Source organism: Mastigoproctus giganteus, chromosome 10, assembly GCF_048544385.1.
Source record: "Mastigoproctus giganteus isolate SK-2022 chromosome 10, ASM4854438v1, whole genome shotgun sequence".
Lineage (NCBI taxonomy): Eukaryota > Metazoa > Arthropoda > Arachnida > Uropygi > Thelyphonidae > Mastigoproctus > Mastigoproctus giganteus.
In genome coordinates this window covers 84,428,143-84,443,681 of record NC_143584.1, presented here as the reverse complement: position 1 = coordinate 84,443,681, position 15,539 = coordinate 84,428,143, and the positions used below count along the sequence as shown (strand labels likewise).

The 15,539-nt window shown below is 36.6% G+C and overlaps 1 protein-coding gene across 4 annotated transcripts in view; it reads right to left on the bottom strand.

Moving 5' to 3' along the window:
* Positions 1-5,412: 5,412 nt before the first annotated feature.
* The window catches only part of c11.1 (maestro heat like repeat family protein c11.1), a 1,259,325-nt gene continuing 1,249,198 nt past the window's right edge, over positions 5,413-15,539 (bottom strand). For all 4 annotated transcript variants that reach the window (XM_090383553.1, XM_090383554.1, XM_090383556.1 and 1 more), the window contains one exon: positions 5,413-6,032. In XM_090383553.1, the coding sequence (XP_090239679.1) occupies positions 5,950-6,032 (83 nt within the window). In that variant the 3' untranslated portion in view covers positions 5,413-5,949. The remainder of the gene's footprint in view (positions 6,033-15,539) is intronic.

Genomic DNA, 15,539 nt, shown 5'->3' with positions numbered 1-15,539 from the left:
TATGAAAGCAACACCCCATAACAATAGTATTCCAGTGATCTTGATACCACTTTTCTATCATCAATGTGTCCCGATAAAAGCAGTCCCCTTGTTCATCACTTCTATCTCCCAAATTTTGAGGGGGAAAAAAACTGAGATGGGAATGAAGAAAATGAATTTTCGAAGTCATTCAGCTACCTATATAATTTATAACATTTATTGTTATAACATTGCAATGAAGTTGGCACCAGATATTCATAGCTTCTTTCCTTCTTCCAAAATCCATGCGCAACTGCTTTAATGATTTCTAAACTGTAGCTTTATTTCAAATACATCATTTTTGAGGAGTTTATTTGATGCTTGATGAAAATTCCCTAAGTTCTGCATCCATTCAGTTGGGAAACACTTCCCTTAGGTAGCAGAATCCACTTCTTAGCCTTAACGAAATTCTTCACTAATCCAAGCTTGACATAACCAAGTGGTCAGGGGAGAGAGTGCAATTGCATGTGCTCTTCGAATGGACCGGGGTTCAAGCCCATGACTGCTAAATACGATTAATGTTTGTATTGATAACTTATTATAAACTCCACTGACATGGTTGTGCCAGAGTATAAAGAACTTTTTTTTTTTTTTCGCTTTATATACAAAGGTGGAAGAACTTTTTTTTTTTTGGCTGGTTCAACTCTACTGCTTCCATGATTTCAGGGAATCCAGTATCAGCAAGTTTTCTTATGTGAAAGAAGCCTTATTGCAAATGATGCATTAGTATATCATGCAAAAAATAACAATCTTCAGTGTGGTTTTACAGTTCTCACTACACCATAGGAACAGCAAAAAAACAGTTTTAATTTTCCCAGTTAGCCACATCCTCAGATTTGTGGCCCACAGACACAGAGGCCCTTCCTCTGCTTAAACATTTTAACACAATATTAAGCAAAACAAAGAAGAAACAAACAAACTGTACATGTACTCACATTACAACTTTCCTTACCTTACTCAGAGAGAGAGGTGGGGGGCAGATAGAACAAATAATAAAACATTATTATTTGCAGTTAATACAACAGATCAGTATCATTTCTTCTTCCCTGAATTGTAGTAAAACATGTGTTAACCTGTGTATGTAGAAATTGTGACGTGATGTGAAAATTTTAAGAATGATTTTTTTTATTTTAAATCTATTTTGATTTGATCAGTGAAATCTACACAAAAACTGACTGCAAACAGCTGATATATCAGTGGAGATAAAAATCATGTTGACCAGGGTTATAAGTTTATCTCTAATAGACAATCCAAATAGAAATCCACAAAAGAAAAATTGTAGATAAGCTGATGTATGAAAGCATACTGTACTAGTAAATAGTCTGGCTGTATTTTAATGTAAAATCTGCATTTTACAGTCCATGTTGATTTACATTTACCTTGTCAATTTTGCACGACAGCAGATCTGTACATCATTTTTCTTGATATTTGTTCAGCTTTTGATTCAGTGCAGGCAGTACAGCTATACTCATTTCTGAATCTTATCTATGAATTACTGGTAAAATTTTTAATATACTCAAATTAATAAACTTGGATATGGTTATTGTTTTCATGTTTCGTACATTGTATTAGTTCAAGGGGTTTGTTGTCAGTGAAATAAAATTTTTAGTAATGGGACTTAAAAAAACTTTTGGGGGGGGGGGGGTAACTGTTTTTTGGCAAAAAAAAAAATTTCTCCCCTGCATGTGATTACCCAATCACTAGTTAATGGAATAATCATGTGCCATGGCATGTTTAACAATTATTCTTTAATATATCATTCATATATTAAAATATATATACACTTATAAGCAGCTTTTTACTGTATTCAAACCAGTTAATAGTAAATACCAATTTAGTATTCAACAGAACTGCCACTTTAGCAGCTGTACATAAAAAAAAAAAAAAAAAAAAATATATATATATATATATATATATTTCCCTTGGCTTCATTTAGTGAAACAACAACAACAATCTTTAAAAGGGAAAGAAATCAGAGATAGTCATTATCTAATCATAGAATTAAGTACCACAATTGCTACAAAATATTCACTAAAAGTTTACCAATTTTTCAAATTAGTCACCATCCAATGAACCAAAATGTTTAATTTCATGATCAAATGTGTGCTCTTTCTCAAAAAAAATTACAGTAGATTTAACTGCAATGGTAGCAGTTGTGACTATAAAGACAACATGATATACCTAACAAACCTGAATTTAAGTTATTTAATCAGTGGGACATAATACACCCAAAGGGGGGTGTCTTTGTGTATTTTTCAGTGTAATGAGTGTGAGGAGATTAAGTGGAAATTCAGCATTCTGATGGACAAATATGAGAGATTAAAGAGCAGGATCGGTGGAGTCAAAATTAAAAAATTAATTTGGAGAGCAACAATCCTTAAAAAAACAAGGGCCCTTAGCTATTTGAACTCAATTCTTGAACCTACTCTCATTAGGGAGAACAGTGGAATTTCTGAATGTAGAGTGACTGGTCCCTGAAGAAAAGGCCCAAAAGATGATAGTGTTGTACACTTTGGCACAGATGGTATTAAAAATAGGTTAACTGAGGATTTATTTAATGGACACAAGAGCAATATTGAGAAGCTCAAGGAATGACTATTGTCAATTAAATGGGAAATATATTGTGAAAAACAGGATAAGTGGAATAGGACCAGGGTATGACTGCCAGGGGCAAAAAGTTGATGTGTAACAGTTATCTTTCAAACTGTTACACATCATCAAAACGGTTCAAAAAGGGATATTATTTAATTGAATATTAACTAACTTATGGAGTTACTTAACCAATTAAATAATATTTAATTGGTTAAGTAATTAAATGAAATTAAATATTTAATTGGTTAGGGATGTATAATTTGAATATGGTGAGTACAATGTGTACAGAAAGGACAAGTGGTACATGACAGTAAGTGGGGGGGGTTATACTCTTGGTTAAGTAGCACATAGAATCTAAAACAGTGTGCCACCTGTATAATGTATAATACTGATTGACAAATACTGAAAAAACAAAATTGGGAGTAGAAATATCCAAACAACAGTGATGAGTATAATGAACAATTATGTAGGCAGGTAGAACAGACAAAAATGGGCTAGTAAATCAAAATATCTTATAATGGAGGATTTTAACTTTCGGTTATATTGATTATCAGCACCGACTCCATGTATTAAGAAACCACTAGGTGGCATTGTGTATGGGATTTACTTAAAGATATAAATACTGCAGAGACGGGAATTGGTTTTTATAAAAGTGATTACAGTGGTATTACAGTTTTTAAATTCTTTTCAGTGGCCCAACAGATGATGTTAACATATGCAAATTCTAAATGGGAAGTTTTCAGAAAAGTAATTGTAGGAACTATTGTAAAAAGAAATTGTAGATGCTAACAACTAAGATATATTATTCCAGGTTTAGACCTAAATGGACGTCAGTTGAATTGATGGAAACTAGTGGCAGAGAAAAAAAAATGCATAGGATGATTATAAATTAGTCAGGGGATGCAGAAACGAATGTAATTATAAACTAGTCTGCAATCAAGTCACTAAGGAGGTTAGGCAAGCTAAGGCATATTACAAGTACTCTTTGGCTCAGAATGAAAAGAATTCTTTGTTTAAATTAATACTAGAAGGAAAGCAATGAACCACATTGGTCCACTAAATATGAATGGCAGAACTATTGATGATTCTCTTTGTCATTGGCAAACAATATTTTGCATTTACATTCATGAATTCTGGGAAGTAATTGTAGAAGCTTATAAACTTTTTGTACCAAAAGATACTGTTCAAGGTTCAGACCTAAAGAGATGTCAGTTAACCTGACATCTATTTACATCTACTTAAAAACTTCATGGGTGAAGCATTTAGAGATAAGGATACTAGAAACATGCTGAATTCTATTTGGGAGAAGAGCAAGAAGAGAACTTTTTGAAGCTGAAAATAAATAAGGCACCGGGAACTGACAAAATCTATCCAATCATATTAAATGCAGCTGCAAAGAAGTAAGCAGACCTTTAGCCATAATTATAAGAGCATCAATGAATTCGGGGAATTGCCATGGATTGGAGAAGTGCAAATGTCTCTTCTATAAACAAAAGGAAGATCAAAGAGTGAAGCGAGTAATTGCAGATCTGCCAGCTTGACTTCAGTTATATTAAAAATAATGGAGTCAAGGGAGAATTATTTTGACAGAAATGCAGTTATTATACAGCAGTCATGGCCCAGATTTGTTAAGGGGTTAACTTTGACCAATCAGGTTAGCTAATTTTATATAGTCTTAAAGGAACTGGATGTAAAACATAATCTGACATCATATACTTAGATTTCATTCAAGGTTTTGACTTTGTCGACATGAAAGACTGCTGTACAAATTGCAGCAGTATGGCATTAGAGGAAAATTGCTGCTAAAGATAAGGGGATGGTTGAGTGACACAAAGACAGAGGGTGCTTATAAACTGGCACTGCATTTCTTAGAGTAATGTTAGAGTATTAGTGGCAATTGAGATTTAATATTTACAAATGCAAGATGTAGCAGTAATCCCAGCATAGCATACAATTTGGTACTACAATCAAGGTAATATAACGAAACAGATGGGTGATTCTGATATGTTTCCTAAGCAGTGCAAGGGCAGATCATGGATTTTTTTCAATGATATATTAGAACTTTTTCAGCAGCAGGTAATGGATAGGCCACATCTTGAGTACTACATAGAGGTTTGAAAAGTTCATTTTGATATGGATATGTTTGAACTGCAGAGAAGAAAAACATTAGTCATGGGCACAAAAGGGTACTCAAAAGAAAGATTTCAGTTCTATAAATTGCTGCACCTCCAAGGAGACCTGACTTCCTTGAGGTCTCCTTGCAGGTGCTCAAAGCTTTAAATAGGTGAGAACAAAATTCTGGTCGCATTCAAACTCTATCTCAGATAATCCACATAAGGTGACAAATTTAAACTGAAAAACAATAGTTGTGGGATACAACTGCTGCCTGGAAATTTGCTTTCAGCCAATGAGACTAAATGTCCATTTAGTGTTGTGGAAGTGGGCAATTTGAAGAAATTTAAGGAAGGATTAAACATTAATTGCACAGACATGGGATGGATAACGTATGCGGATAATTTTTTTTCTTTTTAATGATGCTAAGTTTGCTTACTTCCACCATATTATGCTACTAATACTAAGTTTGTTAGGTATATCAAAACTTTTAAAAATAATATTTATTTCAAGAGGTAATTAAATGTTACAGAGACATAACTAGTATATGACATACTTTGGGCCAAGCTGCTTTGTTTTTTTGTGGAAAAAGTACAATAAATCTATATTACGAAATGATCTTAAAAGATATAAATTAACTTGTGTACTTCAATTTCTTACAGGCAGTACAAATTTTAAAGGAAACATATAATCATTGTTTCTCAATATATCTTGAGTTACATTAATTGCACAGAAATTGTAGAGTCTTGCAAGCTTGATTGCCAGTTTTAAAAAGAGTATATTCAAAGAAATGGTGATAACTACTATAAGCAGTAACTGTTACTTTCTTTTCTTTTTTTTTCCCCCTTAATTATAATGTTGAAATTTCTTTTAGTCTTCATAGAAAATCTGTAATTATACACATTATAATGGAATGCAAATGCAAAAAAACCAAGCAAGTGAAACTAATAAATAAAGACCAATTTTACAAACTGGTGACTGTTCTAAATTAAAGCAAGAAATATAACCAGACCCCTAAGTTATATACAAATACTTCGATGCATGGTAACTAAAGTGTCAAAATATCCCAATACATTGACATTGGTTGGTCCTTTTCTCCCTTCTCTTTTTGAAAAGGTTTTATACAGTAGAAATAAAAATGCTGTGAAATGCATGGAATTAGTAATCTTGAATATAAATATATTCTTTTATTCCAGCAATTCTTGGTAACAAAAGGGGGGGGATACCTCAGTAGGTATGTAGAAGGCTGAGTGCTTCTGCGGCCCTTATTCGCACATCAGGAACTGGATCCTTTAATAATAATATAAGAGCTGGAAAATAAAATATCATTATTATCACAAGGAACCAAAAAAAAAGTTTTCACTTATAAAAAATAAATAAATAAAAAAATTAAGAAGAAAAGTGCTTGGAAGGGGATTGTATTTCTTTTTAAAATAACATTTGATTCTGCTTGGGATCAGTAAAAAGTTGATCCCACTTTCTACTCTTTAAAACTGCCATCAAATGCAGAAGTCAACCTAAACTGCTGCTAATACTGTTTGAAATTGAATACCATCAAAAGAAGTGAATCTGCTATTTTAAAATACAGGACACTGTTGTGATAACTCTTTAAACACTTACTGGTCTCTCATTAGACAATTAGTGGCTACTATTAGGAAACTAATAGTAGCCACTAACTGAAGAACAGCGACGGTGTACTATAGAATACTATAGAGAATTATACAAGGAGCGAGGGAATGATGCTAGCAGTGGGGAAGATGGATTGGAAATTAGCAACACATACGACATACTCGATATTCTTCCTGATGAGGTAGAATATGCGTTAAAGTAAATGAAGAATGAGAAAGCCCTGGGGGAAGATGAAGTTACTGTAGAGTTGTTAAAATTGGGAGAAAGAGACATAACACAAAAACTTGCAAGGCTCTTCACAAAATGCATTAGAAAACATATCACGCCTAAGCAGTGGAATAATGCAATCATAGTTTTGCTGCATAAGAAAGGAGGTAATTCAGAAATTGGAAATTATAGACCAATTAGTTTGTTATCCCACATCTACAAATGTTCACAAGAGTCATTACTAACAGATTAGAAAGAATACTTCATTAGAATCAACCGAAAGAGCAAGCTGGCTTTAGGATAGGATTCTCAACTAGGGATCACCTTCACGTAGTATCACAGCTAATAGAGAAAGCAAATGAATATAAAACACCATTATGCCTGGCATTTGTGGATTATGAAAAGGCATTTGACTCCATACAGCATAAGGCAATGTTTCGGGCACTAGATACCCCATATATTATGATTTTGAAGAAAATATATGAGAGTGCTACCTCCTTTATTAGACTAGACAAAGAGAGTAGGAAATTTAAAATCGAGAAAGTAGTTTGACAAGGAGACACAATATCTCTGAAACTGTTTACTGCTGCCCTTGAGGAAGCTTCCAGAAAATTAGACTGGTTGCAGAAAGGAGTCAATGTGAATGGAGAATACCTAAACCATTTATGATTTGCAGATGACATTGTGGTCATAAGCCACGATCCCAAAGAATTAGAGGAAAATCTTAATCAGTTATGCACAGTTAGTAAGGATTTTGGACTAAAGATGAATATGGCTAAAACAAAAGTCATGATGAACAAGTATGCCACAGAAAGGGACATAATGATTGAAGGAGTGGTAATTGAAAAGGTGGATTCATATACTTATCTGGGACAAGTTATTAGCTGCAACAATGATAAATGGCTGGAAGTCAGAAGAATAAATTTTGGGTGGTAGCATTCAGGAAATATAGTCACATACAGAAGAGCAATATCCCAGTTTGTCTGAAACGTAAAATTATTAAGCAATATATACTCCCCACCATGACGTATGGAAGTGAAACTTGGGCAGTCACCAAACGAATGGAAGAGAAGCTGAGAACTACACAGCGAAGAATGGAACAAATTATATTGGGAATCATACTCTTAGATAAGAAGAGAAACACATGGATTAGGCAGCAAACTCAAGTGAGACTGTCGTGTTCAAAGCCGCTAAGTGGATTTTTCTTATTTATTGATTTGAAATTATTGTTTTTCTAAAACTTTTGATTTAAATATAGTAGTATAACATTATTTTGTGATTTTCTGATTAATTTGGTGTATTTATTCTTTACTCGGCCTTGTAATTGCATAAAAGTATCGGTAAGGGTTTCCACGTGTTTCAACTCCGCTACCGTTCGTAAATTTCCCGCCATTGTGATACGATAGCGTTAGTTGAACTTCGTTAGCAGTTAAATTGTCTGTTTAAATAAATACATATAACGACTTAGATTACAAACGTAATATAATTAATTATATTTAACATAATTAATAACATAACATAATTAATTAATAAATTAATAGAATCATGACTCAGACCAGAGCAGCAAAGCAAAAGGCTCAAGCTAATGGAAGTGCTGTGGCTCAGAGCAGAACTGAGGGGGGCAGTTGTCCTCTGACTCACAGCCTTATAAAATGCACTGTTTGCTTGATGTTTGCAGAGCAATCGGGTACGGGACATGATACTGCCATGGGGGATGTCTTTGTGTGTGCGCGATGCAAGGAGTGTATCGATATCAGGCAACAACTCGGCGTTCTTGTGGGCCTATATGAGAGCTTGAAGGACAGGGTGGATGCCCTCGAAGAAACTAAATTGAAGGGGCCCATCAAGCTCTCAGCTGCCCACATCAATGCCAGAGCTTGCACTTGGGCATCGCGTGACACAGAGGCAACCCCCAAGGCAGAATGCGCTGGTCCCGAAGGAACTAGTAGTTGTTGGTGACTCTATTGTCAGAGAAACGGGGAACATGCTTTGTAAAAAAGATAGGTGGAACAGGACCAGGGTATGTCTGCCAGGGGCAAAGGTTGATGACGTTGTAGAGCGAATATCATCTTTTAAGGGCACAAAAGGTGATATAGTTGTACACGTTGGCACTAATAATATTAAGAGTAGGAGACCGGCAGAATTACTTAACAAGTACAGGTCACTGCTGAACAAAAGCCGAGAATTAGGGTTGAATTTGAAAGTGTCTGCAATTCTGCCCAGACACGATAGGAGGGAGTATATGATGAGAGCCTTGTCGATCAATTCGGCCCTGGAAAGACTGTGCAAGGCTCAAGGGGTAGAATTTTTTTCAGCCTGGACTGTACTTTTTAACAGGAGAGATTGCTTCTACAAGGATGGGATACACTTAAATAGAAAGGGTGCAAGAATATTTGCTGATGCTATCGAGGCAGTGTTAGGTGGGTCGGAAAACTGCTAGCTTGGGGGGAGACTTGCACTGCTTCTATTAGAATGAGCAGAAGCCTGAAAAACAAGATGCATGGTATTTCAGAGACTGCTGGGAGCTATTGCAGTACAAGTAAACACATGGGTTGTGTTAGGGTAGCTAAGAATAGAAACAGGTGCAGGTATACTTGTGTGTACACCAATGCTAGGAGTTTAGTAAATAAATTTGATGAATTTGAGGTATTCCTCAAAACATCAAAGGCAGATATTGTTGGGATATCAGAGACGTGGTGTCACACAGATATAAGGGATGCAGAACTGCAATTTGGGGAGTACAACGTCTACAGAAAGGATAGACAGGATAGGAAGGGAGGAGGGGTTATGCTATTAGTTAAGAAACACATAAAAACCAAGGAAGTGAAGCCAGTCGACATCGCTGGACAGTGCAGTGTTGAGTCAGTTTGGTGTGACATAAGCATTGGGAGATCAAAATTGAGAGTAGGAGTGTGCTATAGGCCTAATGACTCTGATGAGTATAATAAGGAACTGTACAGGGAAATAGAGTGGGCCAGTAAATCAGAGAGTCTATAATGGGAGATTTTAATTTCCCAGATATTGACTGGAATTTGGGGGCTGGTTACTCATGCACTAGCAGGGCTTTTGTGGATTTATTGGATGATTGTTTTCTACATCAGCATGTTCGGGAGGCAACTAGAGGGAGTAATACTCTTGATTTGATTATCAGCAGTGATTCTTCATGCATTAAGAATCTGCAGATAAATGAACCACTAAGTGGCAGTGATCACAGTGTGCTGAAGTGGGATTTACTCAAAGAGGTAACTACCATTAGGGGTAAAGGGAAGGGTTATTGCTTCCGTAAAGGCGACTACGATGGACTGAGACAGTATTTAAATTCTATACAGTGGGACCAACTGATGATGTTGCCAACAGCAAATTCAAAATGGGAAGCATTCAAAGAATTGGAAGCTACTAGGCTTTACATACCAACTAAGAAATATTGTTCAAGGTTTAGGCCAAAATGGCCTAAACCTTGAACTTCAGAATGGCCTAAACTTCAGATGAACTAATGAGGCATATAGCAGAGAAGAAAAATGCATGGGATACTTACAAATTAACACATGATACAGAAGCCTATGATAGATACAAGTTGATATGCAACCAAGTTACAAAGGAGGTTAGGCAGGCGAAGGCAGATTACGAGAAATCCTTGGCAAGGGATGCAAAGAAAAACAGCAAAGAGTTCTTTACTTATGTAAACTCTAGAAGGAAGGGGATGAATCAGATTGGTCCAATTGATATTGATGGGTCAACTGTTGATGATCCTGCTCAGGTAGCTAACAAACTAAATGAATATTTTGCATCGACATTCACACATGAGGAGTTATTCAGCAAGGGGAATGCCAGAGGTGTATTCAACTCTAGCAGTAAGCTACAGAATCTTGAAATAACTGGGAGTAAAGTGGAGGAGAAACTGTTCAAGATAAACACAAGAAAGGCACCCGGGGCGGATGGGATCTATCCAGTTATATTAAAGGAGGCAGCAAAGGAAGTAAGCAAACCCTTAGCCATAATTATGAGCGCTTCCTTGGACTCAGGGGAGGTACCCATAGACTGGAAATGTGCAAATGTGACCCCAATTCACAAAGGAGGATCAAAGGCTGACACAAGTAATTATAGACCTGTGAGCTTAACTTCTGTTCCAGGAAAATTAATGGAGGCACTGGTTAAAGAAGCACAACGCAGGATCATTTAGACAAGACTTCAGTTATAGCTCAGACACAGCATGGTTTTGTTAAGGGGAAGTCTTGCCTGACCAACTTGATTGGATACTATGATGCAGTCACAAAAGAACTGGATGCAAGGAATAACTTTGATATTATATACTTGGATCTTAGAAAGGCTTTTGATACTGTTGCACATGGAAGACTGCTACACAAATTGGAGCAGTGTGACATTGGAGGCAAATTGCTGCTATGGATAAAGGGGTGGTTGAGGGGGAGAAGACAGAGAGTGGTAATCAATGGACACTGCTCATCGTGGACTAATGTTATTAGTGGAGTCCCTCAGGGCTCAGTGTTGGGTCCATTATTGTTTTCTGTATTTATAAATGATATTGATGATGGTATATCAAGCTTAATGTCCAAGTTTGCAGACGATACAAAGGTTGGCAGGGTTGTCAAGGACACTACTGACACTATGCTGCTGCAACAGGATCTGGAAAGGTTGAGCAGATGGGCTGAGAGATGGCAAATGAAGTTTAACATTGACAAATGTAAAGTACTACACATGGGAAACAGCAACCCCAGAGCAACGTATCAACTCTGTGGTACTACACTGACAGTGGTAGAGAATGAAAGGGACTTGGGGGTGGTTGTGCAGGCAGATATGAAGTTCTCTGAGCAGTGCAGACGGGCTGCAAGAGTAGCTCATGGAGTATTGTCAATGATATACAGGAATTTTTCCAGCAGGGATAAGGAGGTGATTATTCCATTGTATAAGGCAATGGTCAGGCCACACCTAGAGTATTGTATACAGGTCTGGAGGCCTCATTTCAAGAAGGATGTAGAGCTGCTGGAACGAGTACAGAGAAGGGCAACAAGATTAGTGAATGGAACAAAGGGGTGCTCTTACGAAGAAAGTTTTGCAAATTACAGTGTCTGGAGACTAGGCACCAGCGAGGTGATCTGATAGAGGTGTATAAAGCCTTGAATGGTTTAAGCATACTCAATGCTGATGGGATTCTTCCTCTAGCTCAGAAAAATCACCTGAGAGGGCATAAATTCAAATTGAGGAAAGACAGATGTAGGATAGACATGCAGAAATTTGCCTTTACCCAGCGGGTGCTTGGTTGGTGGAACAGACTTCCATCCCTTGTGGTGGAGGTTGATAGCCTAAATAAGTTTAAGGCTCAGCTGGACAGGTATTTTGAACGAACAGAGCGGTGAAGTGGAAGTGGTTTTTTTTTTTTTTTTTTTTTTGGCTGATGCTGCATAAGCTTGCTTTCTTGCATCAAATGCCTCTACTAATGCTAATTCTTATCAAAACTAAAGAACAAAAATGATCTTGTACAGGACACGTGGCTCGAAGACATGATGACAGATGGACTAAGAAAATAACAGAATGGTACCCAAGAGGAGCTAGAAGAAAAACCTGGAAGACATGGCATGGATAGATGAAATTCATCTATCCATTGGTAGTAAATGGATGGCCATTGCACAAAACAGAAGGAACTGGAAAGTTGCTGGAGAGGCCTTCATCCTGCAGTGGATTGAAAATGGCTGATGATGATGATTAGGAAACTTATATTATCTCTGTTTTCACAGTTCCTTCCCAGATAAACAAGTAGTAGTAGTAGTGGCATGTGATGCAAGAAAGCAAGTGTATGAGCTTATGCAGCATCAGCCAAAAAAAAAAAAAAAACAAAAATCACACTATCCCCTCCAAATGCCTGTCCAGTTCCTACTTAAATTTATTCAACCTATCAACTTCCACAACGACAGATGGACGTTTGTTCCAGCAATTAACCACCCGCTGGCTAAAGGCAAATTTCCGCACATCTATTCTACATCTGTCCTTTTTTAATTTGAATTTATGCTCCCTTAGGTTCGTAATCTGAACAAGTGGAAGGATCCCATCATAATTCAGCTTGCTCAACCCATTCAAGGCCTTATACACCTCAATCAGATCACCGCGCAGGTGATGTGATTGAGGTGATCTAGTCTCCAGCCACTGCAATTTGCAGAACTTAAGTCTCTCTTGGTAAGAGGATCCCTTCATTCCCCTCACCAACTTGTTGCCCTTCTCTGTACACGCTCAAGTAAATCTACATCCTTCCTAAAATGAGGCCTCCAGACCTGTCCGCAGTACTCAAGGCATGGCCTGACCATTGCCTTATACAGAGGGACAATCACCTCCTGCCTGCTAGCAAAATTCCTATATATCATTGACAAAACCCCATGACTTGCCCTGGCAGCCTGTCTGCATTGCTCAGAAAACTTCATATCTGACTGCACAATTACTACCAGGTCTTTTTCATTTTCTACCACCTTAAGTGTAGTACCACACAGTTGGTACATGTCTCTGGGATTACTTCTACCCATATGCAGTACTTTGCATTTGTCAAGGTTAAACTTCAGTTGCCACTTCTTAGCTCATCTGCCCAAATTATCTATATCCTGTTGCAGTAGCACACTGCCATTACTGTCATTAACAACCCTGCCAACCTTTGTATCATCTGCAAACTTCGACATTAAGCCTGATATACCTTCATCAATATCACTGATAAATATACAAAACAACAGTGGACCCAACACCGAACCCTGTGGGACTCCACTAATAACATTAGTCCACGAAGAGCAGCACCCATTGATTACCACCCTCTGTCTTCTCCCACTTAACCATCCTTTTATCCATTGTAGCAACTTACCCTTAATACCATTCTCTTCCACTTTGTACAATAGTCTTCCATGCGCAACAGTGTCAAAAGCTTTCCTGAAATCCAAATATATGATATCAAAATTATTTTTTGCATCCAGTTCCTTTGTAACCACATCATAATATCCTATCAAATTTGTAAGACAAGACTTTCCCTTAACAAACCCATGCTGTGTCTGAATTATTGCTGCAGTTTTGTCTAGATGATCCTGCAATGCATCTTTAACCAGTGACTCCATTATTTTACCCGGAACAGAAGTTAAACTAACTGGTCTGTAATTGCTCGTGTCCCCCTTCGATCTCCCTTTGTGAATTGGGGATACATTTGCACATCTCCACTCCGTGGGAACCTCCCCCAAGTCCAAGGATGCTCTCATAATTATGGCTAAGGATTTGCTTAGTTGCTTTGCCGCCTCTTTTAATATAACTGGATAGATCCCAATCGCCCCATGTGCTTTTCTTAGGTTTAACTTCAAAAATTTCTCCTCCACTTTGCTCTCAGTTATTACAAAATCATTAAGTATCCTGGTACAATTTGATAAGTGAATTAGACCAGTAATAAGGAAGGTGTAAGTAAAAAAAGTTGTTCTTGTCATGGCACATACTGAGAGGGGAATGGTATTATTGTTGGATGTCACATTGCTGGCTGGTCAATTTGTGCATTTGGTGACAGCCTTCATCATTTGCAATGCACAGGAATGTAAGATAAGTTCACTCAACTTAGCTAGAGGGTACATGGATGTTTGTGCATACCCACCGGGAAGCTTAGTCCCCCCTTTCCCCTGAAGAACTTGTATTGTCATGTATCAGCCCTCACCCCTCCAAACTAAATTTCCAGGTGCACCACAATCTTCCTAGACATCTCTGTAAAAAATCAAATAGGAGTTTAAGGTGCAACAGTGATTGGTTTCTGTATTATGAACACCCCACGGATCTTCGTAGCCTTGGTTTATAGGAGAGGGACAGCATGCAAGCCAAACGTTACCAACCACAATTATTGGTCTTACCTTGCTTACTGTATAAAACACAATAGGCACATCAGCGACTTAAACCATACTATATCTTGTGTATTATGCTTGTATAAAGACGGAAACATACTATTATCACAACACGGGACTCTCGTCATGTCGCTGTCTAGTGTAAACTCTGAAGTCAGTCGGAGAAGAAGCGTCACTGTAACATAGGGTGACCAGGTTAAAAATTTGATCTCGGGGTACTCATGCTTATGTTTGGGGTATTCATTTCTCATTTAGGGGTACTCACATTATATCCGAAAACCGAACAATTTTATTAACACCCATTTTATTTCTATATTTTGTTGATTTTAACAAGTTCATGAAATGCAAAATTAGTCAACTTTTATTAAAATTAACCGAATTATAGCTTTAATTTGTTTAATTCAAAAAATTTTATTACAAGAGTAATAAAATTTTTTGAATTAATGTGGACTAATGTTATAAACACTAAAGGAAACTTTTTATAAATATTAACATCAAACGTTTTACATAATGGTTTACGATACACATTCAATAAACGTGATGTATTTTATCAAAAAGAAAATATTTACATAGCAATACTTTACATTTGAGCAAATTTTCTTTAACAGTTTTTCATTTTTTAGTGCATTTTGGTAAATTCTTTGCATATATCACAATGACATATTGTGATTGGTTTTCGCAACAGTTCTTCAACATTCTTATTTCCATCCTTTTTACATGTGTTAAACATTGAGCTAAATACTCCCTCACTCATTGTATTTGAGTGAGGCAAGGCAAAGCAAAACAAAATTAATATTTTTTTCTGTATTACGTACTTCGTAAGCATTTAAAATTTTTATCCAAACATCTGTGGTATTTTTGAGGTTTTTGTCACTATTTTTATGTAATGATTTCAACAGAGCATATTCTTCATACAGCAAATTGATATTGGGAATTTTAAATAAAAAAAAAAGTTTGATGCCTGAGTCTTAAACCATTACAATGAAACAAAAAAGAAATCAAATTGGGAATTTTAAATAAAAAAAAAAGTTTGATGCCTGAGTCTTAAACCATTACAATGAAACAAAAAAGAAATCAAGTAGAATGTAAAAGGTTACAAAGTAAGCATAATATAAATATTCT